At 43.6% G+C, this 18,802-nt stretch overlaps 1 protein-coding gene across 1 annotated transcript in view; it reads left to right on the forward strand.

Annotated features, from left to right (window-relative positions):
* Positions 1-18,802, forward strand: part of grik4 (glutamate receptor, ionotropic, kainate 4) — a 200,799-nt gene that overhangs the window by 98,829 nt on the left and 83,168 nt on the right. The window contains exons 4-5 of the mRNA XM_033977353.2: positions 8,774-8,938; positions 13,576-13,673. Of these exons, the coding sequence (XP_033833244.1) occupies positions 8,774-8,938; positions 13,576-13,673 (263 nt within the window). The remainder of the gene's footprint in view (positions 1-8,773; positions 8,939-13,575; positions 13,674-18,802) is intronic.

An 18,802-nucleotide genomic window follows, 5' to 3' on the forward strand; every position in this document is an offset into this window, starting at 1 on the left:
ACATGCTGGAACAGACCTCTGCTCATTATTCCCCTGCTCCTCATATCCTCCACTCAACCGCTGCCTTAAATATACTGTGCACTGTACTCTACCACATGGCTTGATGGCTTATAGTATACATGCCCCATTCTGAGCATTAAGGGAACTGCATTATGACAAGTAGGGATGCATTGATACCGATATTGGTATCAAATATTGCCAGCAATACTGAAAAATTTGCTGGATTGGGTATCGGTTTCATGATATCAGTTATGCTGATATCCTGCTTGGGCTTTTAATAGAATGTAATAAGACTATTTACAGGTTGATTTTGAATGTTTCATAATGTTTGAACATTTAATCACATGAAGTTAGGCAGTAGAGATGAGAAGAATAAATAACAGTTGCATAACACAGTTGGATCTCTAGTGTAATAAGTTGTTTTAAGTAAACAAGTACCATTTTTTATCCATACACTGAAAGTAATTGCTTACGGGTATACTTGATATTATTATATTACTCAAAGTATCAGTATGAGTACTTAAAAAGCTGGATTGTGCATCCCTAACAAGGAATTGCTGTAAGGTTTTTTGTTATTTTCTCCTTAACACACACCAACTGTAAGAATACACACTCCAATATCACTAAGGAAAATAAAATCAGAAACTGTGACCCTTCCTGCTTTTAGTTCTACACTACTTAAATCAAAGTGTACTCTGCAGTTTGCATGTCAACATTGTACCTCTTTAATTGTGTTTGTGGTTGTACTATTTTTGCTTACTGCTTACTTTGGCCTTCTTGTGTAGTCATTTAAAGCAGAACTATGTAACTTTCAGCAAAAGAGCTCCCCCTGCAGCTCCCTTATAAGAATACAGTCATAAAACAGACTCAGATTTTTTCCTTCTCTTTTCTTTTTTTCTTTTTTTTAATTGAAATAGTGCAGTATAATTACATTAAAAAAATACAACCCAAATATAAAAAAGCGCCATGGTTTTCCAGGAGAATTATCTGACTGGTTTTCTGCCCTGAGACAGCAGGTGAAGACACCGCTTCAAACAGCCCAAAAATACATATTAAAACCATGACTTGGGCGTTTCTCAATCCCTGTACTTGTGCAGTGCTTCTGGACTTGGGAAACGTCACCCTCCGTGACCCAAGTTCTGTTCCAAATCAAAGTCCACTTCTCAGCAAGTCCACTGGAAGAACTTACTCCGCCCGTTTTACCAGGGATGCATCGGGCGAGACTTGTCCATACTCGGCCCAGTACATTTCCCACAATGCACTTCACATCACACACATACCTTTAATCAGTCACCTCAAACCTCCACCTGTTGCCGTCTCCTCTGTGTGCTGTCGAGCCAATAGATACAGCATGTATGGAAGTTAATGCTCTTATTATTGATCTAATGGTTTTATTTGTAACAATTCTCCTCAACGTGGCACTTTTTTCATATAGCCCACTAAACCTACGTAGGCTTTTTTTTTTTGTTGAATAAAGTTTGTTTCAATGCTTCCATTTCCTCACAATTAATTTGTTTACTTATCCAATTCTATGAAATATGAGGGCAAATGCAGCAGGCTTTTCAGTACACCAGAAACTTTTCAACAAACTTTTGTATCTGTATAGTGAATAATTGAAATAGCCTAAAGCTGGATATTTGCATTATTGGGCTATATTTTTTGTGAACATCATTCATTTCTTTATTTTAATTTTGCATTCAATTACTTATTACTTAATAATTGTTTCAATATTATTATTACCAGCTCAAGAATAACAGGCCTAAATGTATCACTCAAACAAGCTCATTGGCCTGTATATATTGTTCAATATATTTTGCAACATTATTGTCAGAGTCAGGGTACTGTATTCTGAATGCTATATTCTGACTACTGTATTCTGAATACTGTACTCTGAATACTTAGAATACCCTGTATTCCTTTGATATTAAAAAAAACTGCACGATGAAATTGTTCTGGATGGCAGTTACTCAAAATATGTATATGCATATCTATTTTTGATATATATTGTTAGCGAGTTACTTCCAATACTGCACCTAGAAGACAATGAATGCCTTGGATATTAGGCTTATATTCTTACACAAGTTATTTGAAAAATCTAGCTTTGACCAGAATAAACAAAATGAACAGTAGCTCAAACATTTGGCCTAAATGATGAAGAGGCTGATGGATTAGAATAACTTATATTATGGATAAGGGTAATGCTCCATTTATTAGTTTCCCATTTACTATTGGCTTTTATTATAGCGATCACCCACATTTGCTTTATTTACTGTGATGTCATCGAGTCCACTTGTCCCAAAAGCTGAAAGAGTCGAGTGTGTGCTTGTGAACTCCTCAAGTCCATTCTCCAAGTCTGCACCCACAAGTCTGTACCCAGGAGTACACGAGTACTGCACACTGGGAATTGAGAAATGGCCAGGGACTTACTAAGACATTTAAATGGGTCAAAATGTTACTTAGTTTTGCAATAGAGCTCCCCCTGCAGCTCTCTTATGAGAATACACTGTCAGGGAACAGAATCGAAAATGTTTTGTTTTTTTCATTATTTCCCATCTCTTAATTTTTTTCTGAAATAAGGCTGTATTCTCACATAAAAAACATAGAATGTTGCCAAATATTGAAAAAAAGAGTTCTTCTTTTCGGGTTGTGTGCTCCATATCGCGAGCCTGGTTTTCCGCATGGAGGCAGTACACGGAGATGACAGACGCTCCCCCAAAGACACATATTAAACCATCACATGGACTTAAAAAGAAGTTTAATTAGCCAAAAAACATCACTTAGTTCTGCTTCAAATGCAACAACATGATTGTACAATGTGTTGTAATTTGCCTTAGTTCTAGCTAACCTGGAGAGAAGGTTATGAGTGAAGATTCTGTCAGAAGTCATCAAAAACCTGACCAAAACAGCTTTGTAATTACTGTCTCTTTATCAGTCTCACCTCAGTCTTCTCTTTGTTGTCAGGATGCTCAGGTGTGTGGTGTTGGGAATTGGGAAAACAATGGTGGGCATCTTTCATGTTTTTTCTCTCTGAGTGCCCTGTACATCATATAACAGGACTAATACGTCTGTTCAATATGTAATTATGTCTCAAATATTATAGCAAAAATCGCTCTAAGTGACTGACAATTTTTAAATGTTGCAACTCTTGTAATGGATTAAGGTGTATAGGCCAGCTTTCACTTTTCACACATGGACTGGTCTTTATGTACCTGCCACTGGGTCTGAACACTGCAAGGGGGGCGGTAAAAGCTTAGAAAATGCTCCAATGCTGTCAAGCCATCACACTAACTCTTTTCGGACTGGCTCAGAACTTTGTGTTCCAGCCTCACATCTCACACACAAAATGTCAATTCATATGCACTGAACTGGGCATCACCACAGTTTTTCACTCATTAGGTTGTAATATCTAGCTGATTCTTTAGTGCACTTCGGTAGTACATGGTACAACAAACTAGTGTCTTGATGAATTTATCTTAATAAAAATGAATAATGTAAATTTGAACTTGACGTACAAACATCAGCTGTGTGGTTACTAGAGTAGTGAAAGTGCACAAAATTAGAGAATTTAGATACTCTGGTGTACCAGTGTAGTTAATATTGTACTGTATTGTATTGAGGATTTGTATGCTAAAGTAATTACATGTAATTACCAAAGTTTATTACGTTGACGTAGTATTGAAATCAGTGTCCGTACACTGTAAACTAGTCTACTGTAAAGTATGAAGGAGACAAAAGGCTCTGCGCTGGTGGAGATGTTTGGTCACTAGTTTAATGAGATTTAGCTCAACTGTCCTGAAGACACAGGGACAGGTGTATGCAGCTCATGATCACATTATGTGACATGAGAAAATCTGTTTCTTCTGCTGTGCTCTTTCCAATTATGTACGCTCTCACCTCCGCTTGTCTACACTACTGCACACCATAGGGCTCTTGGAGGAGATTGATTAAAGGGTGGAACCGGTGATTCCCTTTGCCAGGCACTCAGACAAGCACACCGATTGGCTGTGCTTCTGTGCTTCACAGTCATGCCCCTGCAAGTGAATAATACAGCTATTAGACAAGCCTGATACTCAGTATTCCCATCTGTTTCTACAGGCAACATACAAGTAAACATGGAACTTTTATAAACGAATGTACTTCATGTCAAAGCATCCATCAAACTAACTGAGAATGTTGTTTGTCAGAGGGGAAGAACTCCAAATTAATTAAGTCTTTTTGATATTTATTGACATATATCATAAAATATTAAACTTGCTGCACGACTCAGTGATTTCCAATACTGTGCAGTGGGGCTACATTCTGTCAGCTTCAACTACATCATTTTTGATTGGGCCACTGAGGATTAAAGATACACATGAAAACAGTTATAGGCTGCACATGCTTCTTCATAAATAATGAAAATGTAATTACATGCTCCTTTACTGCATTATATGAATACTTGCTATACTGCCATATTGTAAGATTCTGAGCGTTCATTCAGTTTCTCACATAAAGTGTCATGATTCTGATCTTGTTGGTTTTGTCTTTGCATTTAGATAAAAGATTAAAGTAAAAAAAAAAAAATACTGTAAAGTATACTAGCCTTATGCTCTCAAGCTGTCATTTTGGGGTTGCCAAGTTGTTGTTGGCAGCTCATGCCTTTCTTGCTTATAGAGTAATTCCACGCTGAGATGCCGAGTGGACAGACACAGGCCACTGCACTTTAGTCTCCCATTGTGGCTAGTCTGACAAACCAGTGCTTTATGATTATCACCCACTCCCTGCATTTGGCTGCTTTTAATGGCTCCAGTGTAGGCTTCCCCCATCTCATCTACATCTCCTCTTCTGACATTTGCCATATATATATATATATATGTGTGTGTCTCAAATCACGGCTGTGGCCTTGACTTTTTATGGGTCAGTGCTGAAATCAAATATATAAAGACTATTCGTTTAATCATGCTCTGGACTCATAGGGTGAAACAAGGTCAGAATGTACAAACCCATTAGAGTAGCAGGCCGATGAATATGGGTGCAGAAAGGAGGCAGCACTTCATACTTTTTCAATGGTGGGGTCAGGACCTGTGCATTTAGCGCTCGCCACACTCCATAGAAATGTAGAGCTGCATCTGTGTGAATAGGAGAGTTACATGGGCTTTCTTCACTATTTTTCACTTTTTATTTTATCAAAATAGCACAAAGAAAATGCTGGTGACATGCTGCTACCCAAAAGGATGATTTAATTTGCTGATTAGCAGCTTTACAATATTTTGTTTTGGAAAGGCTGTCCAAGTATATGGCCTAGTCTTTTATTAAGCTCTAGAAAAGCTGCATCACTGCACAGTCTCTGTGCTGTGTGTTGGCATGTTTTCAGTAAAAGCAAATCCAATCCCCCCTGAACACACTGGACTAATAAGCTGACTACATCAAAACAAGCAAACCTCTAATGAAGACGCTAAAGGAGAAGTCAGTGCCAGCGCATACAGAGCTATACAAACCATAGTCCAAATACAGAGCGTCACTTTCTTTAGTTTCAAACATTTCTTCATACTTTGGCTTTCCAATTCATTTATTTTTAAAGGAAAAAAAGTCTTTGGCATTTTTAGCTACCATTATTGAATTTAAAATATCTATTAAAAGTACTTTAAGTACAGAAAAATGTATTTCCAATATTTCAGTGCTTTTAATATAGTACATCTAATTTATAAATACTTAGGCAGTAACTGATTTTAACACAAACCGTAGTGAATTAACTGTGCGACCCTGGTGGAACCTATGTAAGCACATTCAAATAAATGACATGACATGAAGGTATTTCATTTGATCTTCATCTAGAACATACGGATACTGATGCAACTCTTTAACCTTCAGAACTACTCTCTCAAAGTTTGTTTTTAGTTACGTCACATAAATGTTATCTCTTGGGAAGAAGCAAGCCTTTGTTTTGAGCAATCTCTGGTATAATACATTGGAGCTCTGTTTGCGATTTTCACTGAGCAGGAGCCCTGACGTGGGATTTGACTCAAATACCTTGATTCTGACTCTGTCTCTGTAGATGAAATGAAAAGGTGATAGAGTCAGAGGAAGCCTGCAGTATCTCTGCATAAACTGTCATCTCACATCGAGAGCTCTGTCTCTATAGTATCAGCTGTAATGTAGTAAAGGTTAGATGCAGTATATAGATGTATATGACTCAGATCAATGGGGAAGATCTGCAGTATTCACTCAAAGATCACACCCACAAGGTCATTTGTTTTCCTCTGAAGAATTTGTCTTCAGTCACTTCCTTTGTCTTGTGCTCTTCACAGTCCACAGAGTCCTATGCGCCTCAGCTTACCTCGGGGCCACATTGATTGCTTTGATGGATCAAGGGCTAGCTTATGTTTTCTCTTTTCTGAAAACAGCCATCCATGTTAGCCAACCGTCATGTACTGACCACTCACGTATGGTTAAGCCTGCCAGAGAATGCAAAGTAGGATTTCTGAAATGACATCACTATAGTTTATTGCATGTGTTACAAGATATTTGACACTGTATTTCACACTATTGTTTTGATGTGCACTGTGTGGAAGCTCGTTGCTGTGAAGTAAACAACAAAAGTGCAGCTTATATCAGACGAACAATAACAAACAGTAAAGAGCTACAAAAAAGACAGCTTTTTTTGCATTTTCTTGCATATGCTGATGGTTATAAAGAAACCAACATGGCCTTTACAGATGCAAATCTCACTGTTTACATTGCAATTTATGTGGGAAACGTGATACAGGAAGTATAGCTGGGTTGAAACTTCAGTTCTTGTTTAGCGTATTTGAAATGTCTTTGGGCTAGACTCTGAAACCTTGCATGCATTTTGTGTCTTCGCTGACCTATATAGAGTAAAATGAGTGTATGAGAGTATAAGTGTGCCAGGGGTAATGGAGTCTTTATGTCGAGTGCTTTGAGCATGCACAGAACGCAGCAGTCTATCATGTGATTTAATCTCTTCTGCTAAAAGTGAAACTTGTTGCCAAGGCATCATAAACAAGTGAAGTTCATTTGTTGGCTGTTATACCAGTGCCTGTCTTTTACATAGATACCTTCAAATAAGAAGATTTAAGATGTTTCTTCCTATACAAAAACACAGATTTATGAACCCACTTAACACATAGCTTCTTTTGCAATCAGAACAACTAGTTTAAGTTTATATTGAGGATTACAAACAGTCCCATCATTGCACAAATTTTTAATACATTTATGGGACAGATGCAATTTTTCGTTTGTTGTCAGTTAAGAAACATATTTTGAGATAATGAGTCTCTGTCTATTCACTTTCGATCTGTTCTGGTGTTTTGTTTAGTTTTTTTAGCCCCTAGTCTATTTGAATTTGGTCAGCCTTCTACTTCCACTTGAAATGTAAAAAGTATTATGAAAGTATTTTGGGCTTGGTAACATCTCTCCTGTAATCCAATTCTCTCAGTACCTGCCAGTCAACCGTGCTGGGACTAAACACTAGCTCCCTTCTCATTTCCACACAGTGCCTCCAACAATAGAGTCCTGTTTAATTTGTAGCCGAGCGGGTCCTGGGGCGTTAAGGCGTTGTGATTTTCAGATGACTGAGCATGTGCCACTTGTTTATCCAGCTGTGTGATCGGCCGGGAAAAGGTCAACCCCAACACGTTCTGCTACTGTCTGCGACTCGCCTCCCCAAACTCTGATATGATTAGGCCCGGCGTTAGCGTGTCTCACCCCCGCTGACATTATTTATTGGACAGTCAACATGTTTTTGTAGTCGATACTGTGTGCCAACTGCCTTTGTAATGAATATAAATCTAGAGTCATCTGTTTGACATCAGAGTCACATTGAAAAAGTGCATTCACTCCAAACATGGCCACGTGCATTTAAAAGGTCACAAAATAATGTTGTTCAAATAATAGCCTTGAAACGTACAATTGTATTAAGGCCAATAAACATCACAGATAGATAAATGCGTCGTACCATTCCTTGGCATTATTAATAGCCACATTATGCAGCACAGACCCTAACATTTATCATTGTATAAAATCTCTTTGTAACCTAATAGCTAGAATTCTTACTGTGCCGGAATACTATTAGCCTATTGCTGTGTTTAAAATTAAGCATGTTTTGTTTTGTCTGGTCAACGCTTATTGCTTTAGGGTAATCCATATGAGTTAGCATTTGCCTACTATACAGAAAATGTGATGTGTATCGCTTAGAGACTTCTACCATAGTGTCCCTTCCTGTTATTTTATGCAATTATGTACAAATGCTTGGGTTTGCTGAAAAAAAAACCAAAAAAAAAACCAAAAACATTAAAACATCCACGCCCCGAACAGAACTGCATAAAAGCCACGGCATTACAGTTTAGATTTTGTAAAAGAAACCTAAATGTGCTATTTTTGGCAGATTTGATAAGGCCGGTCCAATTAATAAAACTTTAATCAAGATCGTGATTCAGTCATTTCTAACTGTCAGTGAACAGCTCAGTGGAATGGTCCAGTAGAAGTTCACTTTTTTATATTAAATGGCACTGATTAAAAGTCTATATTGTTCATGTTTTGGAAATATTGAAAGCCATTCTAATTAGTTTTAAATAACAAAAATTAAGACAAAGATACACAATCTTGTTTGATTAATTTAAGTAACATCACTTAGCCCAGCATTACTCTATACTCACAATAAATCCACATTCCCGGGAAGCAGAGAATATAATGACCCCTCTTCCCGATGATTGTTGTGAGATCGCTATTTCTTTTGATTGGAGATGATTATGGTTCTGTGCTCGTGTCATTCCAGCTGCCATCCTCGACGACCCTATGGAGTGCAGCAGAGGAGAACGCCTGGCCATCACGCTGGCTAAAGACAGCATCAACCGGAGCAGCAACCGCTCCACCACCGGCAAACTAGAGGTGGACATCTTTGAACTGCTCCGAGACAGTGAATATGAGATGGGAGAGACCAGTAAGTAACCCAAAACACTTTTACGCCTTTAGATTATAATCAGGAGACTTATTTTGTCTGTCCAAAGTCTGGAAAAGATAAGAACTGTGTCAGGAAGGCCAACCACAAATCCCTCTATCTGTGGGCTCCCTGATGACATGTCGACGATGGATTTGGAAATTGTGGCATTCTGAATCATTAAATTTGACTGGCTTTAACACGCATGCATGCACCTTTCTGTGTACATTTGGATGAAGATTCCAAGATGGGCAAAGCTGAAAGAATTGATTTTATTTTGATGTTTTGTGAATTTTTACTACAGTCATATTTCATAGCTGCAAAACACTCACTTTATGCCCCAGTATTTTACTTTGTGGAGAAAGGAGATATATTTTTGCCTGTACGGATTCTGAAATTTGTACAGTTCCAGCAACACACAGGGTAAACTCACCGGTAAACACACAGTAAAACAGTTATAAATACGTGACCAACATATCTTTTATCCCGAAACAAAATGCCGCACTTTGAAATAGCAGTCTGTGATTTCAGTCTTGGCATGTTACATTCCCCTTTCCCTATTGTATCTCACACATTCCCTTCCAAGTATACAGAGAAAGCCTGTCTGGGAAATTATAAGGAAGGATGACAGAACGGCTTGGTGCTGGGACGTAAATTGAGCTGTCATATTTTGATAGCTGCAGGAGTTGGAGGATGTGTTGTCGAGTATTTTGTTCTCGGATATTGGCACTGTTCAATTTAATGTGTCAGGTGGATGAGGTAAAACGCTTCTAGTTTAAGGCAATCTGCAGCGTCATGTTGAAAATGAGTGAATACTTGTCAAACGTGACAGGAAATACTTATGAATGTTTAAATATGCAAACGCATTCCCCGCTGCGCTTTGACACCAACATGACTGGATTTATTTACTATCACACATACTGTACACTTGTGGCAGTCTTGTCTTAAGAATCCCACTGCGCGAATATTGACGTTCTAGTGGTTTAAAAACAAATACTAGAGTAGATTTTCCAATAAAGTGCACATGATATAGATTGTAGAGGTCCACCACCAGGAATTGAATAGATTTTACATTTCATAAAAGCAGAGAAGCTTGATTCACTACAACAACAATAACAGTGGGCTGTCTCTGTTGGAATTACTTCAAAACACACTTCACTTGTGTGCTCAGTGTTGGCTGCCAGGAACATGCTGGGAGTGACTAGTATGTAAAAGTTGGCTGTGTACAATTACAGGGCCAGAAATGGGATTATTCATGGATCCGTGGACACAGTTATGGACCCTTCACACTGGGCCACCTGCAAAAAGGTTATTGAGCTCTTTCAGCAAACAACCGCAGCAACCTGTGCTTCACCTGCTTCTAACCTGAACCTCTGTGAAAAACAGACTCACTCATGAACCAGCACACACTCTCTACATGTTATATGCATGACTCCATTATCTATGACGCATATGTCCATTTCTTAATATCCTGTCTGTCCGATAATCCACAGGATCTGAACGGAAATTGAAGGCCAGTTTCAGGACTGTAAACAAACAGCAGTAGCACTGGTTACATGGTGATTGTGCAAACCTCACCAGGGTTTTAAATTATTTTTCTTTTGTTTTTGTTCAAAGTTTTGTTATGTTTTCTTGGATGTGAAGATGACCTGGCTGTGGGATATCAAAGCGTAGCATATGGGCAGACCGCAGCCTGAAGACATGCTCTGCTTTGTACGGCAGCAGCAAATTCAAATGTTTGCACTGTAGCTTTGTATAAGACATGCATTGTAAAAAAAACCCAAAAAAAACACACACACACACACACACACACACACACCCACACACATGTAGACAGTTGTTTAAGCATGAAAATCTCTTATTATCTAGTTAGATTAGTGAAGAACATACTGCCATCCTCACACCTGTTTATTATTCAGTTGTTGAATCTGCTGATCATATATATCTTTGCCAGAAGGAAACATGATTTCCAATTTTGTCAGTATATCTGGAATAGCTTTGACTTTTAAATTGACATTAAGGAGCCTGTTCAATATTAAATATTGATGTTCAAACATGGAATCGACATGTTCAACACACATCAAATAAACAGAACTGGTTCTAAGTAATTGAGCCCATAATCATTTCTGAGAGACCAGTACCGTTTATTGAACAGTCCAAATCAATGGTTAGGGAAAGAGACGTAGCTGACCTACTGACTCTACGGCCATGTAAACACTGTGGAGGAGGAATGCACAAAATGGAAGAAAGTTGATCCGCAGGAAACCATTCACGTTTATAATCTAGTAAAGGGAGCACATGTACTGTAAATGTTTGTGTTTGATGTCAGTGTGTCTGTGTCTGACAGGCCCCATGGGGAGCTCAGGGATTACTTATTAATCATTCGATTCACTGCCTCTGGATTCACTACACAGACTGCAAAATGGATCCCCTTTGCTTTTTCACAGAAGTGGAGGGTTAATACACTGGATTTGCTCCAATAATCAAACAGCAAATTAGTATGACACAAGCACACTCTGTACATATACACAAGGAGCCCTCACGTCATCGAGTGAAGAAGTTTAATTAGACGCCAGATTAAAGTTTATGGCCTGTACACAAACGCTGTAAAAAATCATTTGTAGAAATTTTTCAGACCAAAACTTGGATTTCTCTCCCCAAGGAAAAGCGTTAAATCAGCCCTCGTAAAAGTCGAACACGACAGGAGGAGATGCCAGTGTCTCTTTTGGATATGCTGTGGCATTTATGTGCAAATGTTGAAATGGATTTTATGTTTTAGGCCTCAAGATATTGTTTCTCACTATCGGTGCCATTTTTGGTTTGTCGTTCACTTGTGGCTCCTGTCGCTATACACTCACATCTATTGTAATAGCATCACTGTTTTCCCTCAAGCAATTTTCAACTCTCATCATCAGGGGCCATAGGACTTTTGTATGTAATATATTAGGCATATTACAGAGAAACAAATGCGTTTGGCCTTGTGCAATTGACCACCAAATGCAGGTTCAGTTTCCCCTAGAGACACATGAATCACTGGCTCCGGCTGCTATCAGTCCTGAACACTCAGCATGTGCATTCATTACCGTCTGCCTGACCACAGTCTATGGAGATTTGTTTATACTTGGCAGAGGTGGGAAAACAAGGGCATTGGTTTTCTAAAATATTATCATTCAAAGAGAAATTAAAAAGAGAGACAAATGCGTCATGGTTGCATAGTGGCTAATGCTTTAGTCGCACAGCTAGAAGGGGTTTGCATGTACTTCTCGTGCCTGCATAGGTTTCCTCCTGGTGCTTTGATTTCCCGTGCAGTTGACGTCAAACAATTCCCATAGAAACTAACAGATTTCAGAAATTGTGGATTATTGTGGCACACCGGGATGTATACATTGTCAAGGGTAGAAGAAAGCCTGAGCCTTTTACCGGCTTTACAAAGCTCCAGATTGACGGCAGAAATGGATCTCTGAGGCTAAATGGGCTAGCAGCTAATCAAGCCATACATTTATTAAGCTATGAATGTATTTTTACATCAATATTGTTTTTTTATTGGTTTTATTTGAATGATTCAACCACAGTCTCAAAAAGATTCACGAACATTATAATCTATTGATCAGGCAGAGAGAGAGAGAGTAGTTTGAAGAGAAACAATCCCAAATGCTTTTTGCTAAATACTGTTTGTTTGCGTAACGTTAACTGACTGTTTAGAAATGTCTATTCTAGAAAAAAAATCACAGACTAAAGTTAAATTAGTTGTTTTGTGTGTTTATTACATTGACATGAGTGAGTTAGCTGCTATCAGGCTACAACATCTAGTTAGAGCACATCTTGTTTTCAGTATATAAACAATTTCACTGTATGAATATCAGTAAACATTATAGGTACAGGCATTTATAATAATGTCTATTTTTCACAAACATTTCCACCCTTTTTAAAATCACACCTGTGCCAGGTAAGGGTCACTAATGCTTAATTGGAATAGTTTTGCGATAAATAATTGTCTTGTGTCATTCATTAATCAATATGGCGTCCCTGTCAAATTTGTCACATGGGTCAGGGCAGGAGGTCTATAGGGTTCCCTCTAGGGTCAGGACTCTTTCATATTTCAGTGGAACTTAAATGAATAATAATTTGTATAAATTGTATTTCCAACTATGTTTTGGTCAGATTGTGTGAAATCAAAGCTCTGATTAAACTTTAACTTGAGTATGAATAGTTAGACACATTTCTGTTGCTCTTTTTGGCAACAAAAGAGACACAGAGTATTCAGGTTTACACCATCAACCAAAAAAAAAGAATCCAATTCTCTTATGGTCACGACCTGCTTCTGACATGTTCCCCATGTGTGTCATTGGAAGTTGTCTACAACTCCAGAAGTATTTGAGAGAGATAATAAACTAATACAGCAGTCCCGTACATTTCAGGGCATGTTTGTTGACGTCTAAACTACAGGTATGATAAGATGTTTCTGTTGATTTTGTTCTTTGCAGAGGGCATCCTACTGTCTAAACAACTGCAGCCTTTCCAATTTGATAATTGCACCAACTCAAATTGTGATATAGACACACAGCACTACTGACACTTTTAACACCCTCCTTTGGTCCATAGACTTTTAACCTGCCTGTTTTTTGTGTGTCTCCCTGCAGTGTGCCAGATCATGTCCAAAGGTGTAGTGGCGGTCCTGGGGCCCTCTGCCAGCCCGGCCTCCAACTCCATCATCAGCAATATCTGTGGAGAGAAGGAGGTGAGTGTCACTGCACATCACAAATACAGCAAATACAAAGTGTGGAACAATGTCTGTCGCTCATTAGCAGCTCTGTGACTTTTGTGGTGATTGAAGGGGATTGAAAACCACAACTTGTTAGTGATGATGAAAAATCCAGCCAGTGTCACCATTGTGGAAGCTCCAAAGCTCAAAGTGATCTGATACATTTAATTTCCACTATTCCCTCATTATTTGAGAGCAGTTTGTGTTTGCTGCTTTGGGATCCTAATGGCAAATAAACAATAACCCAAGAATAAGTTTGGTTGTTTTGCCCATTAAAAGTCTCAGTTCTCTTTGAAATATTGTTGTGAAACCATTACCCACTCCTGCTCTGCATGCACATGCATCCTCGACTGGTGGTGAATTGATTATGCAAAGTTGTATGGAATTAAGATGCAAACTAATTCTGAAGTGGATATTGTGTACTTGTATATTTTAAAGGAGAGGCTGTGCAGGACACATTGAGTTTATGAGTTGAGTTTATCTTTCATCTTGTCGTAACGGTGCGGATAGGACCAAAGGATGCAGACCAGAGCAGTTTTAACAGTGTTTATTTACAGCGGTGAAAATGCAGTCTTTAAACAGGTCACAAGAGCAGGTACAGGAACCGGGGAGCGGGAGACGGGTCAGGCGGGTGCGGTGCAGGTAGAGGCGGGCAGGACAGGACCAGGACGGGGATAGAAGCAGGTGCGGTACCAGGGCGGGCGGAGCAGACGAAGACCAGAGCGGGGAGCGGGTGACAAACCAGAGACCAGGACCGGACAGGAGACGAGACGAGCAGGAGACGAGACGAGCAGGAGACGAGACGAGCAGGAGACGAGACGAGCCGGAGACGAGACGAGCAGGAGACGATACCGGGACTGGAACGTGACGGCAGGAGCTGGGCGAGTGGAGGCAGGAATCTGGAGGGTGCATAAATCCAAATGAGCATTTGCAGGAAAGTACCAAATAACAAAGCTTAGCTAGAAACATTCACGTTTTACACGCGGACGGTCTGGCACCGAGTGTAGACTGCCAAGCCTTCTTGTACTCAGCAGCAGGTGGTGGTGATTAGGCTGATGCACCCCAGGTGTGCACGGGAGGAGTCAGGCACTCCACCCAGCTCCAGACACACAGGTAGGGGAGGGGGAGAGAGCACGGGAGGACAGGGAAAACTGACATCATGACAGTACCCCCCCCCTAAGGTCCACCTCCTGGTGGACCCCCAGGCTTGTCAGGATGAGCGCGGTGGAAGTCTCTCACCATGTCGGGATCCAGAATGCGTGCCCTGGGCACCCAGGATCGCTCCTCCGGACCGTAACCCTCCCAATCGACGAGGTACTGGAGGCCCCTACCACGGCGACGAACGTCAATCAGGCGGCGGACGGTGAACGCCGGGTGGCCGTCAATGACTCGGGCGGGCGGTGGGGGATCGGCCGGAGGGCACAGGTCGCTGGTCCGGACTGGTTTAACCTGGGAGACGTGAAAGGTCGGATGAATCCGGAGAGACGGGGGTAACTGGAGGCGCACCGCCGATGGATTTATGATCCTCATGATCTTAAACGGTCCCAGGAATCGGGGGGACAGCTTACGGGAGTCCGTCTTCAGCGGGATCGTCTTGGCGGAGAGCCAAACCATCTGGCCAGGTTGGTATACGGGCGCCGGGACACGGTGGCGATCGGCCGTCGCCTTAGTGCGCGCTCCAGCCCGAAGAAGGGCCGCCCTGGCCTTCTTCCAGATCCGGCGACAGCGCTGGAGATGGCGCTGAACAGACGGGACGGCGAGGTCCCTCTCCTCCGTGGGGAAGAGAGGGGGTTGGTATCCCAGCGATGCCTCGAAGGGGGACATACCAGTGGCGGAACTCACGAGGGAGTTGTGAGCGTACTCTATCCAGGGCAGGTGAGTACTCCAGGTCGCGGGGTTGGCGGAGGCTGTGCACCGTAGAGCCGACTCCAGGTCTTGGTTGGCCCGCTCCGTCTGCCCATTAGATTGTGGGTGGAACCCGGACGTGAGGCTGACCGTGGCCCCCAAACTGTCGCAGAAAGACCGCCATACCTGAGAGGTGAATTGGGTCCCTCTGTCGGACACGATGTCCACCGGGATGCCGTGGAGTCGGAAGACATGACTGGTCAGCTGGTCGGCAGTTTCTTTGGCTGTGGGGAGCTTAGGCAGGGCAACGAAATGGGCGGCCTTGGAGAAGCGGTCCACAATGGTGAGAACCACCGTGTTCCCCTGGGAAGGGGGAAGGCCCGTCACGAAGTCCAAGGCGATGTGGGACCAAGGGCGACGAGGAACTGGGAGAGGATGCAAGAGACCAGAAGGGGGTGAGTGGGAGGCCTTGGCCCGAGCACATACCTGGCAGGCGGCGACATAAGCCCGGGTGTCTGTGTCCATCGTGGGCCACCAGAAGCGTCTCCTGAGGAGGGAGAGAGAGCGACCGGCACCAGGATGGCAGGCGAAACGGGAGGCATGGACCCACTGGAGCACCTGAGACCGGACAGAATCGGGAACAAACAGTTTATCTGGAGGGCCGTTACCTGGGTCGGGGTCGTTGGTCTGGGCCTCTCGGACGGTGTCCTCGATTTCCCAATGGACCGCGGCCACCACACACGAGGAGGGGATAATTGTTTCTGCGGTGACCGGGCTATCCTCCAGGGCGAACTGGCGGGAGAGGGCATCTGGTTTGACGTTCCGAGATCCGGGGCGGTAGGTGAGGAGAAAGTTGAAGCGGCTGAAGAAGAGGGACCAACGAGCTTGACGGGGATTGAGGCGCCTGGCGGACTGGATGTACTCCAAGTTTTTATGGTCGGTCCAGACGATGAATGGTTGCTCCGCCCCTTCGAGCCAGTGGCGCCACTCCTCCAAGGCCAGCTTTACGGCAAGGAGCTCCCGATCCCCCACGTCATAATTGACCTCGGCCGAGGACAATCGCCGGGAAAAGAAGGCGCAGGGACAGAGGCGGTTGTGGGGGTCGAACCTCTGCGAAAGCACGGCCCCCACTCCCGAGTCGGAGGCGTCGACCTCCACGATGAATTGCCGTGAAGGGTCGGGCTGGTGCAGGATGGGAGCGGAGGTAAATAGTCTCTTAAGCTTCTCGAAGGCTGTCTGCGCCTCAGGGGACCAGGCAAACTGCAAAGCAGGAGAGGTGAGTTTAGTTAAGGGCGAGATAACCCTACTAAAATCCCGGATGAAACGTCTATAAAAATTGGCAAAGCCGATAAATCTCTGGAGCTGTCTCCGGTTGGTAGGAATGGGCCACTCAGTGACAGCCTGGATCTTTTCAGGATCAGCTCTTACTTGGCCCCGCCCCACAATGAAGCCCAAAAAGCTGACCTCCTCTGCGTGAAACTCGCATTTCTCAGCTTTCACGAACAGTTTATTCTCGAGGAGGCGCTGGAGAACCTGGCGAACGTGCTGGTGATGCTCCTGGGGGGACCGCGAGAAAATCAAGATGTCATCCAAGTAAACAAAGATGAATCGGTTAAGGAAATCACGGAGCACATCGTTGATGAGGGCTTGGAATACGGCAGGGGCGTTGGTGAGACCGAAGGGCATAACCAAGTATTCGAAATGTCCCAGGGGTGTCTTGAAGGCCGTCTTCCATTCGTCTCCCTCCCTGATGCGCACCAGGTGGTACGCATTCCGCAAATCCAACTTGGAAAAGATGGTCGCACCGTGGAGGGGCGTAAATGCCGAGTCCAGTAGGGGTAGCGGGTATTTATTCTTTACAGTTATATTGTTCAGACCCCGATAATCAATGCAAGGCCGCAGGGATTTGTCCTTCTTGGCCACAAAGAAGAACCCCGCTCCCACGGGTGAAGTGGACGGGCGGATGATTCCGGCAGCAAGGGACCCACGGATATAGTCCTCCATTGACTCGCGTTCAGGTTTAGACAGGTTATATAGCCTGCTAGATGGTAGTGGGGCACCCGGCAGGAGGTCAATGGCGCAGTCATATGGGCGGTGGGGCGGTAAAGAGAGGGCCTTGCTCTTGCTAAAAACCTCCCCCAGGTCGTGATATTCAGCAGGCACCGAGGACAGATTGGGGGTGTCTGGGGACGGATCGGCGACAGGAACGGACCTCCCGGCCGGAGGGAGGGCGGACCGAAGGCACTTGGCGTGGCAATCGGGACTCCAGCCCGAAACTCCGCCCCTGGCCCAATCGAAAACAGGGTTGTGGGCGCGTAGCCAGGGGTAACCAAGGACCAGAGGAGAAGCGGAGGAGGACAGGACATGAAACTGACGGTTCTCTTGGTGGTTGCCGGACAGAATCACGGTGACAGGTTCTGTGATGTGGGTGATGTGCCCCAGAAAACGTCCATTGAGCCCCTGGGCATTTAAGGGGCGTTCGAGGGGCTCCAGGTAGACCCCGAGCTGCTCCGCGACTTGGGCATCAATAAAGTCCTTCTCAGCCCCGGAGTCGATAAGGGCGGAAACGCATAAAGTCTCTGTGCGAACGCACAGGGTGGCGCTGAGCCGCAGTCTATTAGTAGAGTCCAGGATGTGTTGCTCGCCCACCAGTACTCCCAGCGCTACTGGTGGGCCCCCCCTTTTGGCCGAACTGGGCAAGTGACCACATAATGTCCGCGCTCACCGCAGTAGAGGCAAGCCCCGGCCAGGCGACGCCTCCGTTGACGCTCCTCGGCCGACACAAGGGTCCTGTCGAGTTGCATGGGCTCATCTGGCGGGGGCGGGGCAGCGCGTGGCTCCGGCGGGACCGGTGACCGGCGTCTCTCTCGGCGACGAGCCCGTAGCCGGTTGTCAATACGGTGAGTGAGGGAGATGAGGCTCCGCAGGTCGGGGGGTTCGTCCCGGGAAACCAATTCATCTTTCAAAGTCTCGTTCAGGCCCCGCACAAACACAGCCCGCAGCGCGCTGTCCGTCCAGTCCAGCTCCGCCGCATGTGTCCAGAATTCAATGGAATAATCCGCTACCGTCCTGGAGCCCTGGCTGAGAGTCAATAACCGGGAGGCAGCATTGTCCTGGTAGTGCGGGTGGTCAAACACCAGCTTAAACGTGGACACAAATTCATTAAAATCCAGGCTATCCACAGACGTCTTCATTAGGCGCGCCTCTGCCCACTGGAGAGCTCTGCCCCGGAGTAATCCACATATATACCGGATCTTGGT

Source organism: Periophthalmus magnuspinnatus, chromosome 13 (genome assembly GCF_009829125.3).
Source record: "Periophthalmus magnuspinnatus isolate fPerMag1 chromosome 13, fPerMag1.2.pri, whole genome shotgun sequence".
Lineage (NCBI taxonomy): Eukaryota > Metazoa > Chordata > Actinopteri > Gobiiformes > Gobiidae > Periophthalmus > Periophthalmus magnuspinnatus.